A 17,743-nucleotide genomic window follows, 5' to 3' on the forward strand; every position below is an offset into this window, starting at 1 on the left:
GCCGAGGCTCAAACCAGCGACCTTCTTGCTGTGAGGCGACAGCACTATCTACTGCGCCACCGTGTCACTCATGGGATTAGATGTTAGATTTAAAACAGTAAAAATGAATAAATAAAATAAAAAGGATAAAAAAATGGAAGATTTGTCACCGTTGTCAGTGAAGTAATTCTCTCGGCCACCGTAGAATAAGATCATTCTACAGCGGCCGAGAGAGCTTAACGTGCTGCAACTTAAGAAAACACATGCAATTACAAAAAACACCAGCAAATTGAGGAAAAAAAAATCTTCATCCATTTGACAGCACACCTGCTGCAAATCCTCACAACACAAACACATTAATAGAACATGCTGCATTTCACACACAACACAAACATTAATAAAACGAGCTGCATTTCACACAACACAAAAAGAACGGAACACAATGGAAATGTTTCAAGAGGACCCAACAACGTGACGGACACCAATGAAGTTGTAGGAGATCTTTGAAAGGTGAGTTTTTGTTTGTTTGTTTACCCGATACCCATGTCTTTAGTATTTATTAGCCTAAATAACCATAACCTCCATAACAAACATTTCTGTTGTGTCGTGTGTGAAATGCAGAGTGTTTTATTAATTTTTGTGTTGTGTGAGAAACACATCGCGTTGTATTAATGTTTGTGTTGTGACCAACTGCTCCACGTTTCTTCAGTAGTTTGTGTTTTGACCAACTGCTCCACGTTTCTTCAGTAGTTTGTGTTGTGACCAACTGCTCCACGTTTCTTCAGTAGTTTGTGTTGTGACCAACTGCTCCACGTTTCTTCAGTAGTTTGTGTTGTGACCAACTGCTCCACGTTTGTTCAGTAGTTTGTGTTTTGACCAACTGCTCCACGTTTCTTCAGTAGTTTGTGTTGTGACCAATTTGCTCCACGTTTGTTCAGTAGTTTGTGTTGTGACCAATTTGCTCCACGTTTCTTCAGTAGTTTGTGTTGTGACCAATTTGCTCCACGTTTCTTCAGTAGTTTGTGTTGTGACCAATTTGCTCCACGTTTGTTCAGTAGTTTGTGTTGTGACCAACTGCTCCACGTTTCTTCAGTAGTTTGTGTTGTGACCAACTGCTCCACGTTTGTTCAGTAGTTTGTGTTGTGACCAACTGCTCCACGTTTCTTCAGTAGTTTGTGTTGTGACCAATTGCTGTGTGTTTCTTCAGTAGTTTGTGTTGTGACCAATTGCTGTGCGTTTCTTCAGTAGTTTGTGTTGTGACCAACTGCTCCACGTTTGTTCAGTAGTTTGTGTTGTGACCAACTGCTCCACGTTTGTTCAGTAGTTTGTGTTGTGACCAATTGCTCCACGTTTCTTCAGTAGTTTGTGTTGTGACCAATTGCTGTGTGTTTCTTCAGTAGTTTGTGTTGTGACCAATTGCTGTGCGTTTCTTCAGTAGTTTGTGTTGTGACCAACTGCTCCACGTTTGTTCAGTAGTTTGTGTTGTGACCAACTGCTCCACGTTTGTTCAGTAGTTTGTGTTGTGACCAATTGCTCCACGTTTCTTCAGTAGTTTGTGTTGTGACCAACTGCTCCACGTTTCTTCAGTAGTTTGTGTTGTGACCAACTGCTCCACGTTTCTTCAGTAGTTTGTGTTGTGACCAACTGCTCCACGTTTGTTCAGTAGTTTGTGTTGTGACCAATTGCTGTGCGTTTCTTCAGTAGTTTGTGTTGTGACCAATTGCTCCACGTTTCTTCAGTAGTTTGTGTTGTGACCAATTGCTGTGCGTATCTTCAGTAGTTTGTGTTGTGACCAACTGCTCCACTCTTGTTCAGTAGTTTGTGTTGTGACCAACTGCTCCACGTTTCTTCAGTAGTTTGTGTTGTGACCAACTGCTCCACGTTTCTTCAGTAGTTTGTGTTGTGACCAATTGCAGTGTGTTTCTTCAGTAGTTTGTGTTGTGACCAATTGCTGTGCGTTTCTTCAGTAGTTTGTGTTGTGACCAACTGCTCCACGTTTGTTCAGTAGTTTGTGTTGTGACCAACTGCTCCACGTTTGTTCAGTAGTTTGTGTTGTGACCAACTGCTCCACGTTTGTTCAGTAGTTTGTGTTGTGACCAACTGCTCCACGTTTCTTCAGTAGTTTGTGTTGTGACCAACTGCTCCACGTTTGTTCAGTAGTTTGTGTTGTGACCAACTGCTCCACGTTTGTTCAGTAGTTTGTGTTGTGACTAACTGCTCCACGTTTCTTCAGTAGTTTGTGTTGTGACCAACTGCTCCACGTTTCTTCAGTAGTTTGTGTTGTGACCAACTGCTCCACGTTTCTTCAGTAGTTTGTGTTGTGACCAACTGCTCTACTTTTCTTCAGTAGTTTGTGTTTTGACCAATTTGCTGTGCGTTTCTTCAGTAGTTTGTGTTGACCAACTGCTCCACGTTTCTTCAGTAGTTTGTGTTGTGACCAATTTGCTGCGCGTTTCTTCAGTAGTTTGTGTTGTGACCAATTGCTGTGCGTTTCTTCAGTTGTTTGTGTTGTGAGAATTTGCAACACGTGTGCTGTCAAATTGATGAAGATCATTTCTCAATTTGCTGGTGTTTTTTGTAATTGCATGTGCTTTCTTACATTGCAGCATGTTAAGCTCTCTCCGCCACCGTACCATTCTGTGACATTGGCCATGTAAATTCTCTTGGACAAAAGGTCTTTCTTCCACCAAAGAACAAGAAGCTCTTAGGATCATTCTAAAATTTTGGTGCATATCAAGTTTCGAACAAATTGTCCGTGTCCACTCGAGTCATCACAGCAAAATCTCCTGTCCCACATATTCCAAAATGGTGAAACTGATTTGAAGTCATTCCTGTGAAGTTATCAAAGTTGTTTCACCATGTTCACTCATCTCCGCCGGTTTATCTCAGACTTGAGGATGTTATTATTAAAGTATGTGAGTCAGCACGGTCTGTTGCATAAGATTTCTCGGTTGTTGTTGACTTCCAGCTAAATGAATGACAAACTTGACTTTGAAAATGTCACTTTTTGAGTTTGTAAGGCTCCAAGGGATTTTACGCACTTGCCACTATATTCCAGAAACTTCTAGCACCTTCTTACACACAGAATGCTTGAAAGTGGCATCAAAGAGCACAGTTATGTAATAGCGGCACCATAAAAACAGCAAGTCAGCACTTTTCATAATAGACCAAGACACTTGAAGCATTATTAGACCTGTTCATGTGACCTTTTTTCCCATCATCCTCAATTCAGTAAGCGCGTGTCAGCAGGAACTGTAATTTGTCTGTAGTTTGTCTTCTGCTCCTTCTTTTTTATGTTCAGGGTTTTTTTTAAATGCTTTGTCATTCAGCAGTCAATTCGTGCCAGGAAACCTCAATTAGTTGTTAAGTACACAAATATTTACACACAGACACAGTTTTTATTCCATCAGTTTCAGAGAGAGAATAGATGTTAACCATTTGCCTAATATAGAATTGAATTGGAAAAATCAACTATCCAAACAACTCATGACATGTAATTTGATTGGTTAATCCAGTTAATGCTCAAAATCATTTAACTCAGTTGGAAATGATTCAATTATTGTCCTTATTGAAAAACCATGCCACACCATGATTTTTAATTCTCATTAAAGCATGTAATCTGTCTTTTATTTCAATTTGTAGAGTCTTGTTTAGGTATTTGAGGGGAGCGGTGACTTGGACAGCGAGACGTTTTGGGAATTAACAGTTATTGAGCCAGTGAGTCACTGAGATTTAACAGCATTCACTAACATTACAGCTAATGCTCACATTCAACCACATCCCAAAGGCATTGGATTGATATCTGACGACTGTTTGGACAAGAGTTGAGATGAATTTTGTAATGTTCTCCTGCTAGAAATCCTGCTACTATGCTCTAAAAATGCTGGGATGTCATACAATTGTGATTTATATTTATTTTTTAATTATATACATTAATTATACTTAAAGGTGCAGTAGATGATTGTCTTCAGAAACATTTTTTGTTGTGCTGGTTGAAAGTCTCTTCACATTCCAATAATACTGATTAAAGTAAATGATCTAAATGTATTTACATGTATTTTTATATTCTGGGTAAGGCATTAGACTAAAAAATGTTCATCCAATTAAAATTTGTTAGGCCGACAATTCCCATAATTCTGATAAGTAGTCCTAGTAGTTGTCTGTCAACAAATTGTAAACTGTGCAAATCCCGGTGACAGTCGAAAAAACAAACTCTAACTCAAATTTCGTTAAATTCCTGATATATTGGAGTTACCTTTGCACGTTGGAGGAAGGACGACACCATGGCTGAAGTATTTCTTTTAGACAGGTGATGTTATGTTAAAAAATTTTTATTTTAGTCACACAAAGCTGATGTACAATAGGTTTTGTTGTGTGATGAATGGGCTATATGCACAGAAGTGTTGTTCAGTCACTGAAATCTTCTGGAGAAAGATTGATATGACTATTTTCAGTTTCATAAGGTACCTTTACAGCATCGATAATGTAGATTTTTATTTAGTTTAATAGCAAAACATAAGTCAATAGCGCTATTCCGCCTTTGTACGGCAGGAGAGGGGTTGTGTTTCAAACATATAATGCTAACCGGTTAGTATTTAGGCAGATCACCTACTGCACCTTTAACTCAACTGTTGGGTTAGTTCATATTTGAGTCAAAGTTGAGTTACAACAATCAAACATTTTTCAGAACGTAACATCAGAATATGGGCATAGTGTGTGCTTGTGCACAGACTGACATGATCACTGACATTTAAATATGATAAATGAATGACTTCTGTCATATTAAGCAAGTTTATCTAATTAGCTTATATGAATATATGATATAACCTAACTGGGTGTTATATGGGGCAACTGGGCAACATGCATAAGGACCATATTGGGGTGACAGCCTTAAATGAAATCAACCAACCCAACCCAGGCTCATTCTCATTACGTACCCCTATATACATTTCTGGAGAGCACCAAATTCATCCCAGGAGCTATGTGGTTTTGCAGTTTTTGTTTTGGCGAATCCGCCAGAGGTCACGGTGTACGTTTTTTCAGATCTCAAATTTCTCTCGCAAGTGCCTGTCACACCTGCTGTTCTCACATAAATCCACCAGAGGCTGCTGTTGACTGACTGGCTAACAGCAGCCACCCCATTCCCTAAACACAACCGACAGTGTTTTGAAACGCTATCAAGAAAAAGAAAAGCCCTCATGGCAGCCTACTTTTAACCACATTTTCTGATTTTACCACATTCTCACCTTGTTACTTACTTGTTTAGTTAATTTTTTGGCTTCTGTTTTTGTCTTACCTGCTTTCTGGAACCATTTTTCAATGGACTCGAATCCCGTCGTCACGGTCAACTCTGTTTAAATTCTCTGACATATGTGACGAGCCACTGGACAAACTGGTAACAGCAGAAAAGCCGTCCATACAAAGGTAAACGGTGAGCTGGTAAGCACGAAAAGCAACGCAAACAAACTGCCCCATTGCGTTCATTTTAAACACTAAATGCAGCCATACCTAGCATGGCTACATAATTCACAATCTCCAGAAATATACAGTTGAAGTCAGAATTTTTAGCCCCCCTGAATTATTAGCCCCCCTGTAATTTTTTTTCCCCAATTTCTGTGTTACGGAGAGAAGATTTTTTCAACACATTTCTAAACATAATAGTTTTAATAACTCATTTCTAATAACTGATTTCTTTTATCTTTGCCATGATGACAGTAAATAATATTTGACTAGATATTTTTCAAGACACTTCTATACAGCTTAAAGTGACATTTAAAGGCTTAACTAGGTTAATTAGGTTAACTAGGCAGGTTAGGGTAATTAGGCAAGTTATTATATAACGATGGTTTGTTCTGTAGAGTATCGAAGAAAAATATAGCTTAAAGGGGTTAATAATTTTGACCCTAAAATTGTTTTTAAAAAATTAAAAATAGCTTTTATTCTAGCTGAAATAAAACAAATAAGACTTTCTCCAGAAGAAAAATTATTATTAGACATACTGTGAAAATTTCCTTGCTCTGTTAAAAATCATTTGGGAAATATTCAAAAAAGAAAAGAAAATTCAAAGCGGGGCTAATAATTCTGACGTCAATTGTATATAGGGCTACGTTTTCAGAATGAGCCTATGTTGAACAAATCTGTTTGACTTTATTTCTGCCTTACATCTTAAAAAAAGCCTATAGTGATATTTGTTTATGAACTATTTTAGATATCTGACAAACAGAACATTTGCATACAGTATATCATTTAGCAGAAAACCTTTTTTTCACCATTGTGGAGAACAGGGTTTGCTTACTTGGGCTCTTTGGCTTGATTTTTAATGTTAGTTTCTCTTTGGTTGCTATATTAATTTTTACTTTAATACTTAATTAATGCTTAATTAGTTAATACTTTACAATGACAGTATATAGATTACTATATACTTATATGTAAACTAAACGTTACTTTATTATGAACTAATGATAAGTTAAGGCTTTAACTTTAACCACAACATGAGTCACTTGAGTTCATATGTCAATAATGAATTACTTGATAGTACATGTTTGTTAATTAATCAGTTAATTAACACTATTATTTATTCATTTTTCTTTCGGCTTAGTCTCTATTTTAGAGGTCGCCACAGCGGAATGAACCACCAACTATTCCAGCATATGTTTCACACAGCGGATGCACTTCCAGCAGCAACCCAGTACTGAGAAACACCCATTCACACACACACTGATTCACTACAGACAATTTAGCATACCCAATTCACCTACAAATCAGACCACCCAGAGAAAACCTGCTCGAACACAGGGAGAACATGCAAACTCCACACAGAAATGCCAACTAGCCCAGCCGGTACTTGAACCAGCGACTAAGTCACTCTATGAGAAACAATGTTCATAAACTTGACCAACATGATCCCATGATCAATTAATGTATCTTTATGTCATGACTTTTCCTGAGGGGCACATTATTATTAACTCATTTTTAACAACTAGTGTTTAAACTGTTCATTATGATGTAGACAGAACACTTGATCCTTACTGATAACCACACACAACAGCCACAATAAGGGCTCGTTCACACTGAATGCATTTTTCCATTACAATCCACTACATTTTATTCGTTTTTCAATGTAAACATGCACTTGATGGATGTGCACGACCATTTTTTTAGTAAACACACTACAATTGTAAACAGGTGCCTTGCCACAGGAAGTGTAACTGGGTGAATAAACCAGGTGTGCCAGTACTAACTAATGAAGCTTACTAGAACTTCACTAGATGGTTGAAACCTCACACTTTCTACAATCTGATCTTGAAACAGAATTCAGCGCTTCATAAGAGGTCGAAATTAAATTTGAGTGTCTATCTTTCAGCTCTTTTAAGCCAGTGTCTGCCAAAACTGTCACTATGAAATGATGGAGATGCTATCTTTGCAGCACAAACAGAAAATGCATAGTTCAGTTTCAAACAGAAAGAGTGAAATGTTACCTCCAGAGTGAAAATAGTCGGGGTTATATGGGCTGAGATGTACAGTACAATTCTGATTTCAACCGGGGTCAGATGAAATATTATGAAATAGGGATCATAACTAAAATGGTGGATTTGTAAGTTAGATTTTGCAACTTTTCAGTATAAATATTGTATATCTATGTGTGTTGCAAAGCTGAACAAAATGGAGAAATATGGATCAGCTTCAACAATTGAAAACTTTTTTTGTGTGTTTGCATTATTAATGGCAGGGGTGCCCAACTCAGTTCTGGAGGGCCGTTGGCTTGCATAATTTAGCTCCAACTTCCTTCAACAAACCTGCCTGGAAGTTTCTAGTACCTGGAAAGAGCTTGATTAGCTGGTACAGAGGTGTCTGTTTGGGGTTGGAACTAAACTCTGCAGGACACCGGCCCTCCAGAACAGAGTTTGGGCACCCCTGATTTATGGGCTCACAGGGGATCACTGTAAAAAATGGAAACCTAAACAAATTATGTTGACTTGTTACAATTAAATGAATTAAGTTTGACAAACTTAATTTATAACAGTTTTCAGTAATAAATTAAGTTAGTTACTTTAGGTTTAACAGGTTTTAGTAATTGATTTATGGCAAGTATAAGTATCGTTCACTATCAATAATGAGCAATTCTTGTATTTGCCACAAAACTTAAAAGTATTATTTTTATATTAACATGGGAAGGGAATTAATTGTACTGTAATAAAAGTATTTTTACTATTATTATTATTATTATTATTATATTAACAATATTATACTGAATGATTTGTACTGTGCTTTATGTACTGTTCCATTCTTCTTTTCTTAAATAGATTACTAAAACTTGTCACAACAAGTTTGTCAAACTTAATTCATTTAATTGTAACAAGTCGAAGTATATCGTTTAAGTTTTCACTTTTTACAGTGCAGGTGAAACACTAAACCATATCTTATTTTGGCATTGAGGTCTTTCTCTTCCAAGACTGAAATGAAAACATGTAAATACAGCAAAATTAGCATTGAGTTGCTGTACCTCAGGTTTCATTGATGTTTCAACTCACCCAGAGTCTTGTACCCATGAATTTTCTCAACTTACAGCTAAAACAATAGCACCAGCAATTTAAAACTATCTACAGAACACTCAACAAATGAAGTTTGTTCAAACTACTTATTTTAAATGAGGTGAAGTCAGAGAATTCTGACTCTACACCATAACTTTTCAATCCAGATGGATGGGGCAACCATTACTGCATCCAAAATGGTAAAAAGCCTTGGAGTTACGATTGATGACCAACTAAACTTCTCTGACCACATTTCTAGAACTGCTTGATCTTGCAGATTCGCACTCTATAACATCAGAAAGTCTGACCCTTCCTATCTGAACATGCAGCTCAACTTATTGTTCAAGCTCTTGTTCTCTCCAAACTGGATTATTGCAACTCTCTACTAGCCGGGCTTCCAGCTAATTCTATCAAACCTCTTCAGCTGCTTCAGAACGCAGCAGCACGAGTGGTCTTTGATGAACCCAAAAGAGCACATGTCACTCCGCTACTCACCCGTCTGCACTGGCTGCCAGTTGCTGCTCGCATCAAATTCAAAGCTCTGATGTTTGCTTACAAAGCGACCTCTGGCTTTGCTCCTTCTTATCTGCCCTCACTTCTGCAGATTTATGTGCCCTCCAGAAACTTGCGTTCTGTGAATGAACGTCGCCTCGTTGTTCCATCCCTAAGAGGGAAGAAATCACTTTCCCGAACTCTCACATTCAATCTGCCCAGTTGGTGGAATGAACTCCCTAACTGCATCAGAACAGCAAAGTCACTTGCTGTCTTCAAGAAACGACTAAAAACTCAACTATTTAGTCTCCACTTTCCTTCCTAATCTGTAACTGCCTCTCTGGCGATACCACTAACTGTACTCTCTCTCTCTCTCAAAAAAAAAAAAAAATAATAATAATAATTTTCTAATGCTTTGCTTCTTAGACTTTTCACACCTGAAACTTGTCTATGGCACTTGCTCACTGCTGCTCTTATAGTTGTGTAAATTCCTTACTTGTCCTTATTTGTAAGTCGCTTTGGATAAAAGCATCTGCTAAATGACTAAATGTAAATGTAGAATTCTTGACTTTTTTAGGGGGACAACTTAATTGTTTTATTTTCAATCCACTTAAATTTGTAAAAACCACTAACTTAACGCAATTCATGTTGATTGTTTGGAAGCCATCATTTTGTAGTGCAATTAACATGATTTAACATTGATAAGTTTATGTGTGGAGTTTGCATGTTGCAGCTGGAAGGGCATCTGCTGCGAAAAACATATACTGGATAAGTTGGCGGTTCATTCAGCTGTGGCGACCCCAGATTAATTAAGAGATTAAGCCGAAAATAAAATGAATGAATGTTAGGAAAAGAAAAGCAAGTAGCTTCCTGTTAGATTGAAAGCTGAATTCAAGGCTGAGAAACAGCTTATGGTTTTGGAGATTTGGAGTGTAGTTTTGTATTTTGATTGAGATGTTTCCATGCGGTCCATCCCATACAGATATTTTTTAAATCTCGTCTTCACATTGGAAAAAAAGACCTAGAGTTTCAGCCGATATTTTGAAAAAGGCTGCAACACTGCAAATCAGACAGGGACATCAGTAAGGTCTTTAGCTAAGGTCTATTCCATTTGTCATGTCAGTTTGGATAGATAGTGAAAAGCTTGTTTCCAGGCCATAATATCTGTTGGAAGGTCTTCACTGAAACAAAATATGTCATGGCCATTTGCTGCTTGCAGAAGACCTGTGATGCACTGACCTTTTATATTGATTGATCGATCGATCATTGATTGATTGATTGATTGATCGATTGATTGATTGTCGATGAGTTAAAAACTTTAAGCATGTTAAATCACAGTCATGGTCTCTGATTCATTTAGATTAAATGCTAAATTAAAACAGAATTTAACAATAAATGTGCAGAGTTGAAATAGCCTTAAAATGTATCATTTTTAACTTGCCTAAAGCAAAGGTGCTGTGCTGTAACACTGAGGAAGTTTTAGTTTCTGGTGTCCAATCGTCTCCAGTAAGTGCAATGGAAATTCAGTATCATAAAGTTCAAATGTTTACTTGTAACATTAGTTCCCATCAATTGTACAGTCAAATATATAGAGTTTCTTAAATTTCAAGGTCACTACTTAGTCATATTTGTATTTATCCTCATGGAAATCTAAAATGATATAACTTTGCTATTTTATGCCAAAAAAGCTTTCATCTGTTGTTACAGAATTATACATCGTCATTTAACTCAAACCCATAACTACAAATTGTGAATTTAAAGAAACTGGGATTTGGTTCCCAGCTGAATATATCAATAAAGGAGTTAACAATTTAGTATTTTTATTTGGAAGGCACTACTCTAGTCACACAGTTTGTTTTGTTCTTTGCCTGTTGTATAGGGGAGTATTTGATTTGTGTGAGGTTGTGTAATGTTTCTGTTTGTGAAGGAACACCGTTAGCATTTTGATTGCATTTAATATATATAATATAATATATTGCACATAATATATTTCAACTGTATTCCCCAAATATACAAATATTTATGAATACTAGTGAGGGACTAATTAGAAAAAACCTCTCATCAGTGGATTTTTCTGCAGAGTTCTGCACAAGTTCTACATTATACACGGTTGTTTTAAAATTAACGTGAACAGATGAGTTCAACAAGAGTATAATAAGCAATCAAATAACAACCTTGAAGCTCACAATGGACATGTCTTCAGAGGGTTATCAGTCATTTTTAAAACATCTGTTTACCTAAAGAGAAAACTAACTAGTTTTTACTTTCATAACACCATTGAAACAACTGTTTTATTATGCAAGCTCAACTCAGATTTACATTAAATAAAAAGCTTTCCACGTGGAAAGAACCTATATAAACATTCATTCATTCATTTTCTTTTCGGCTAAGTCCCTTGTTAATCTGGTGTCGCCACAGCGAAATGAACTGCCAACTTATGCAAACATATATGTTTAATATAGGTTTTGATATAGGTTTTTATTATATGTGAAATATATAAATGTGGCTGTTTTCCTATATTATATGTACATATATGCACATATGTGTACAGTACATGTATGTGTACATATATACATGTATACATTATATCTGTTATATTTCCTTCTTTCTTCATACAAGAAAGAATTGACCTTGTTTCAGAAATTAATGTAGATATCATAGCTTTCCATCTCCTCTCATTTATTTGCCATAGTTAAATTTTTATAGCATGCCAGTTACATGTGATACCAATTTCAGGTATTCACACATACATAATTTTTTTTTAATATGAGCTAAGCATCATGTATAACAGTTTCCAAATGGAGATATAAACTATATCTTGTATGTACATATAGGGCTTATGTGGATATTAAGAAGCAATACAGGAGACCTATGTGGCCTATATATGCACATATATGCACCTCAATATTGCCTGTATGTGGCACATACAGTATATATGCCTTTATGTTGCATATTATCATATATGTGCATATATAATGCATATAGGTTTCATATATGTGCATATGTCCTCATATAGGTTCTTGCATGTGGGTTATTAGCTTTACCAAAAATAAAAGTCACAAAATTATTCCAAAGACTAAATTCACTGATATTTGAGAGAATCAACCGTATAATTTTTGTTTTTTGGGTAAAAATAATAGTCTACTATTATATGTCAAAATAATTTGAAGAAATCGTGTGTTTTTGTCTGTATACAGATATGCAGCTGTATTTGTTTCTATATATGCAAATACATTTGCAAAAAGCCACAATGTGCTTTGATTTATTTGCTGGTTAGCACCGGAAAACTGCAACTTACACATCTGTCAGTGCAATTAACAGCTAAAAAGTACCATTAAAATTCGATTAAGGTGTTGTTTTGACGGTTCTTTCTGGGCATGTGGGTCAGATACACGAGAAACCCCGCCAGCCAATAGCAGGACAGTCCTCGGTAATGATCCACGCGTGGTGCTGTGGAGAGAATCACCATCACCATCATCCTCATCCACTGAATATCAACTAGAGGCGGACGCGTCCTGCTGACAACAAACACAAACACAAGGACGATACAGAGCAGAGCACGGTCGTCTCCCCTACTCGAACTACTATACATGTTTGTGTCGCCGGGAGAACCGCACAAAGGACGGCTCGCTGGCTGGCAGACCGAGTACGTGCTACTCAAGTTCGGACCGATGTGGAGCCCGCTGGGCGTTAGTATCATCCGGGCTGCCATGGTGACGCCGTGAGGGGTAAGAGCGTCGTATTTAGTGTGAAATTTTGATTTTTAGCGTTAATCGAAACCATGGGTTCCAGACTGAGCAGACAAAACAGTCTCGACAACGAGAATTTCTCAAGGAGGCGACGGAAGCATCTGGACAGCACCGGAGAGAGCGACCGCAGCGGAGACTTTTTGTTTACGTCGCTGATGCTCCGGTCGGATAAGCTGCCCGGGATGCTGAGGAGAAGCAACCACAGCCCGTATGTCCGGCGGGTCGCTTGGATCCGGGAGATGCAGAAGCTCCTCCGGGAGAGAAAGATAGAAGAGGCGACGGACGTGCTTAAACTGTTGAGGAAGGTGAGATGTCCTGCAGTGCTTTATAAACATGTGCATCACACGCTGAAAGCTGGAAAACAGAGTTGAGTTGTGTTCTCTGATTGTGCGTTTGCAGATCATCATAATATTCACCATTGCACAAATGTTGCACAGGTGCATCAGTAGTGCGCAAAGACATGGTCACAAAATGTAGAAATTATTTGAATATCATTCTTATATTGGCAACATATTTTTCTCTACAGTATGACTGGAGATTAAAAAAAAGTACCACTAACAGCTGAAATTCCTGAAAAAAAAATAAACATTGGTGTAATTAGTTTGCTATTATTTTTATTTAATATATTATTTAAAAGATAATTATTATTTCAATACACTGTGTAAAACATATACCAGAGTAGGTGATTCATTCCGCTGTGGTGACCCTGTCTGCACTACTAAATGGTTGACCATATTTTGATTGTTTTAAATTATGTTTTACACTACATAGCATTGTTGGCTTACAAAAAAAAGAAAGAAATCAAACACAATCCTGTATCCTACTACACTTGATTTTGGTTTTATTGTTAAAAGAAACCACTTTAAATCTGAAATATTTTATGTCATACTTAAAAAAAAATAAAGATGATTTAGTATTCATAATTTTTTTATTTTGATTATGTTTTGAAATAAATTGGTCTTTCACTTCATATTTTCAGATTTGTCTTTGTAATTCTGGTACTTTTACCATAAACCGACAGATTGACCGGCATTGAGTGTGTTTACTAGCGACATTAGGAGTTAAGGAATTTTTCTTGGTGGGGCACTTTAAGCGTTAAGCTGAAGGAAAATTAATGAATTATTATTTTAATAATTAAAAAAAAACATTATACATTTTATTATAATATAAATAAACATAAATGCATTTTAATTAATTAATTAATTAATTAATAATTCAACATTGATTCATTTAATTTACCATTTTAATATTAAATAAATGAAGTCAGTGACTGTGTTCGAATTTATAGATTTCACCACTATATTGTAAGCAGTAACAGTATGTGACAAAGTACCTGGATGACATATTGCTTCCATTGAGATCTTGAAAAGTGCACGATGGACACCTTAAATCCCATGAGGCTATGGGAGAGGTTTTAAAAATGGAAGAGAAGCAGCTGACGCCAGCACGATCACTGAGTGAAACAAAAAATGTGTACTACAAATATTAATATCAAACTGAACATTCTCTTAAAATTCACTATGCTCAAAGAATATGTGATTTCAGACACAGCCTAGAGAAGCAACGTTGCAGGAAGCCATTTTGTCGTCATGTGACCAGAAAACAATCAAACAATAAAAGACTTATTTAGATTTCCGTCATGGTCTGTTAGGTTTACAATATTTAAAATAAATATGATTTATCAAATGTATCTTTTTGTCTAATATTTATTATTAAATATTTAAATAATATAATAAATAAATATATCAAAATAAAAATAAATCGAAATAAATCTTTTGTTTAGTCTACTTAAAAGGATAATTTACCCAAAAAAATGAAAATTCTGCCATCATTTAATCACCCTTCACTTCACCCTTCAATTCTGTTGAATACAAAAGAAGATATTTTGAAAAATGCTGGTTGCTGGCACCCATTGACTTCTGTAGTATTTTTTTTCTTACTATGCAAGTCAATGGGTCTCAGCAAACAGCATTTTTCAAAATGTCTTCTTTTGTGTGGAGAAATGAACTCAAATAGGTTTGAACAAGTGAATAGTGAATAAATGAGGGCAGAATTTTCATTTTTGGATGAACTGTCCCTTTAAGGAATGTAAGGAAAACATTTTATTGCTGGTTTACTTACCGCCACCAAATTTTAAGTGAGATTTTACTTTAAGGTCATTGTCAAAATCTCAGACATCATCATTCATTATATATAAAAGCTGTTATAATTTCTCCTTTTTTGTACCACAAAAGGAAACATTTAAAAGTGTCATTTTCATGCTTGTCCAGGGATTGCACTGAATAACAACCGGCATTAAGTACAAAAGTATTTTTTTAAAAAGTTCCAGTGTTTGTAGTGTGTATCAGAGTTTGGAGGTAAAACAAAAAGAAAATATATTATGCTCAGCATAACTGAGGACACCCTGTTTTGAAAATGAATATTTGTATCCATTTCTCAGTTACAGTTTTTCTCAGTGGCTTTGGTGCATTTCTCACAACACTATTTACATTTGCACAACAGTTAATGCATTTCTCAAAACAATTAGTCATTTGTGCACATCATAGGAGCAGTTTCTCATTCCTTCCAACAAACTGCAAATGCTTTTGGACATGCATCAATCGCTTTCATACAACTCTCTGCTGTTTTAGAACATTATCATTTGCTTATGCCATGTCAGTCATGACATTGTGAATGCTGAATAGTCATTCCATATAAAACGAATAGTCCTCATTTCATTACTTGAGTCGTTACATACAAAAATGCTGAACTAGTGATCAAAATCTGTCAAGCTAATTTTATATAATTGTTTTATATATGTAATTCTTGAAAATGTCTTTTAAAATGAACAATTTCATGAATGATTTACAGACCTGTGTATGTTGTAAGTTCAGTTCCAATATGTACTGTAATATTGTTCACAGTTGTGCACAGCTCTACTCAAAGAAATTTATGTTCGTTGTAAATAACGATATATTTATTCTTTTGCACAATGCTGTGAATAAATTAGAATTGTTAAGAGCATATGCAGTAAAAATGTCAAACATACATATTCAGTGTCTTGTACTCAGATACCTCACTAAATGCAGTGATGTCTAACTTTACTGTAGTTTTCAAATGGCTGTGCAAATAGTATTTAATGCTGTCTTCAGCATTTTCAGGACGTGTCACCAAAATCTGACTTTTTTGCATTGGAAAAAAAATTACAGAGTAAACTGACATCATGAAAACATGACAAAGCCATTTGACCATCTTGTTCATAAACAATGGTGTCAGGACTTTTCATCTTGATGACACTGACACTTTCATTGACATGAATACTTGCTTTTGAGGAATGAGCTATCTATTTTGAGCAAGTGACACTTTTTTGCATGTTATCAACTAGGTTTTGAAGTTTGTACTAATTGTTTTGAGAAATGCATTAACTATTGTGCAAATGTAAATAGTGTTGTGAGAAATGCATCAAAGCCACTGAGAAAAACTGTAATATAGGCAATGTATTTTAGTGCATTTAAACAAAACCGATTTATTAAACAGGCATATTTATTAAAATAATATTTTAGTCATCAAACATATTTAGAAATTGAAAGATAATACAATTAAATTAAAGCAAAATATTGCAAAAATAAATTACAACCTACAAAATTTCAACAATTTTTTCCTTTTTAAAATTTGTATTTAATATTTTTCTAAAACACATAAATGTGGGTGTGCTAGTTTTTGGACCGTTATCATGAGTTATTTTGTTTGATAAGCTCCGGATTTGGCTTCAGTAGTTCAGTTATCTAATGTAAATGCACGAATATGATATTGCATAGCTTCCTATTAAAATATGAACATAAAAGATAGATTTGTGAGGGGTGTACTTATATATGCTGAGGACTGTATACTATTTCACAGTATTATAACACTAACATTTTACAGAAATCCTTATCTTGGCAATAGTCTTTATGCACGACTGCTTGTTCATGAGACTCTATTAGTGCTGCAGATCAATGCGAGAAATAAATAGAAATGCAACACAAAACGTTCTGCACATAATAATACATGAATGCATGTGTTTTGCTTGGTGCAAGAAGTTATTAAATTTCAATGTCAACTGTCATTCTAACCAGAAGTTGAAAGAATATCTTCAGAAGTTCCTGTCTGGAGATAAAGAAATAAAGATTTTTATTTATTTATTTATTTATTTATTTATTTATTTGTTTGTTTGTTTATTTATTTAACTTTCTTATCAATGTATGCATAAAAATGATGTATTTGTCTGTTTTTTCACAGAAGTATCATTAAAAGCATAGTTCACCCCAAAATGATCATTCTGTCATCATTTGCTCGTACTCCATTTGTTCCAAACCAGTTTGAGTTTCTTTCTTGTTTTTTTTTGTTTTTGCATATAAATGGCTGGTTTCCCCCCCAACATTCTTCAGAATATCTTCCTTTGTGTTCAACAGAAGAAATTCATAAAAGTTTACAACCCTTTGGGTGTGAGGAAACTGTGTGAAAATGTTCATTTTTTGGGTGAACTATCCCTTCAACTGCAGCGCTAATATAATTTCATGAATGCACACTCATGCACGAAGGCAAAAGGTTAAGGATTTCCTGCACATTTATATTTGTTTATACAGCATATAACCAGAACATTTGCAATATATGCCATACGTTGCATTAGACTGAAACTTTCGCATCATTTTTTGAAAGCTTAAACCTGATTGTTATTCACTGGACAGTATAGGAAGGACTATCTTTTGTCATCCAAAAAAATAGCAAGAACAACAGCAGGGTGAGTATTTAAATGACAGTCTTCATTTTAGGATGAAATATCCCTTTAAAGTATCCAGTAAGGTGAAAAGTAGCTTGGCATTTCCACTTCAGTCGCCTGCTGTGCGAATGGCTCGGTACTGCTGCAGTGAGTCACCTTGTGCACAAAAATCATTTCACTGGATTTGTTGCTGCCGTTATTTGTTGTCGAGATTCAACACAAACTCTTCATGCTAATGCCTGGATGTGTCTATG

General features: G+C 35.7%; 1 protein-coding gene across 2 annotated transcripts in view; it reads left to right on the top strand.

Moving 5' to 3' along the window:
• Positions 1–12,512: 12,512 nt before the first annotated feature.
• Positions 12,513–17,743, top strand: part of lrrc75ba (leucine rich repeat containing 75Ba) — a 72,194-nt gene continuing 66,963 nt past the window's right edge. For both annotated transcript variants that reach the window (XM_056463353.1, XM_056463354.1), the window contains exon 1: positions 12,513–13,056. In XM_056463353.1, the coding sequence (XP_056319328.1) occupies positions 12,784–13,056 (273 nt within the window). In that variant the 5' untranslated portion in view covers positions 12,513–12,783. The remainder of the gene's footprint in view (positions 13,057–17,743) is intronic.

The sequence above is a fragment of the Danio aesculapii genome, chromosome 8 (assembly GCF_903798145.1).
Source record: "Danio aesculapii chromosome 8, fDanAes4.1, whole genome shotgun sequence".
Classification (NCBI taxonomy): Eukaryota; Metazoa; Chordata; class Actinopteri; order Cypriniformes; family Danionidae; genus Danio; species Danio aesculapii.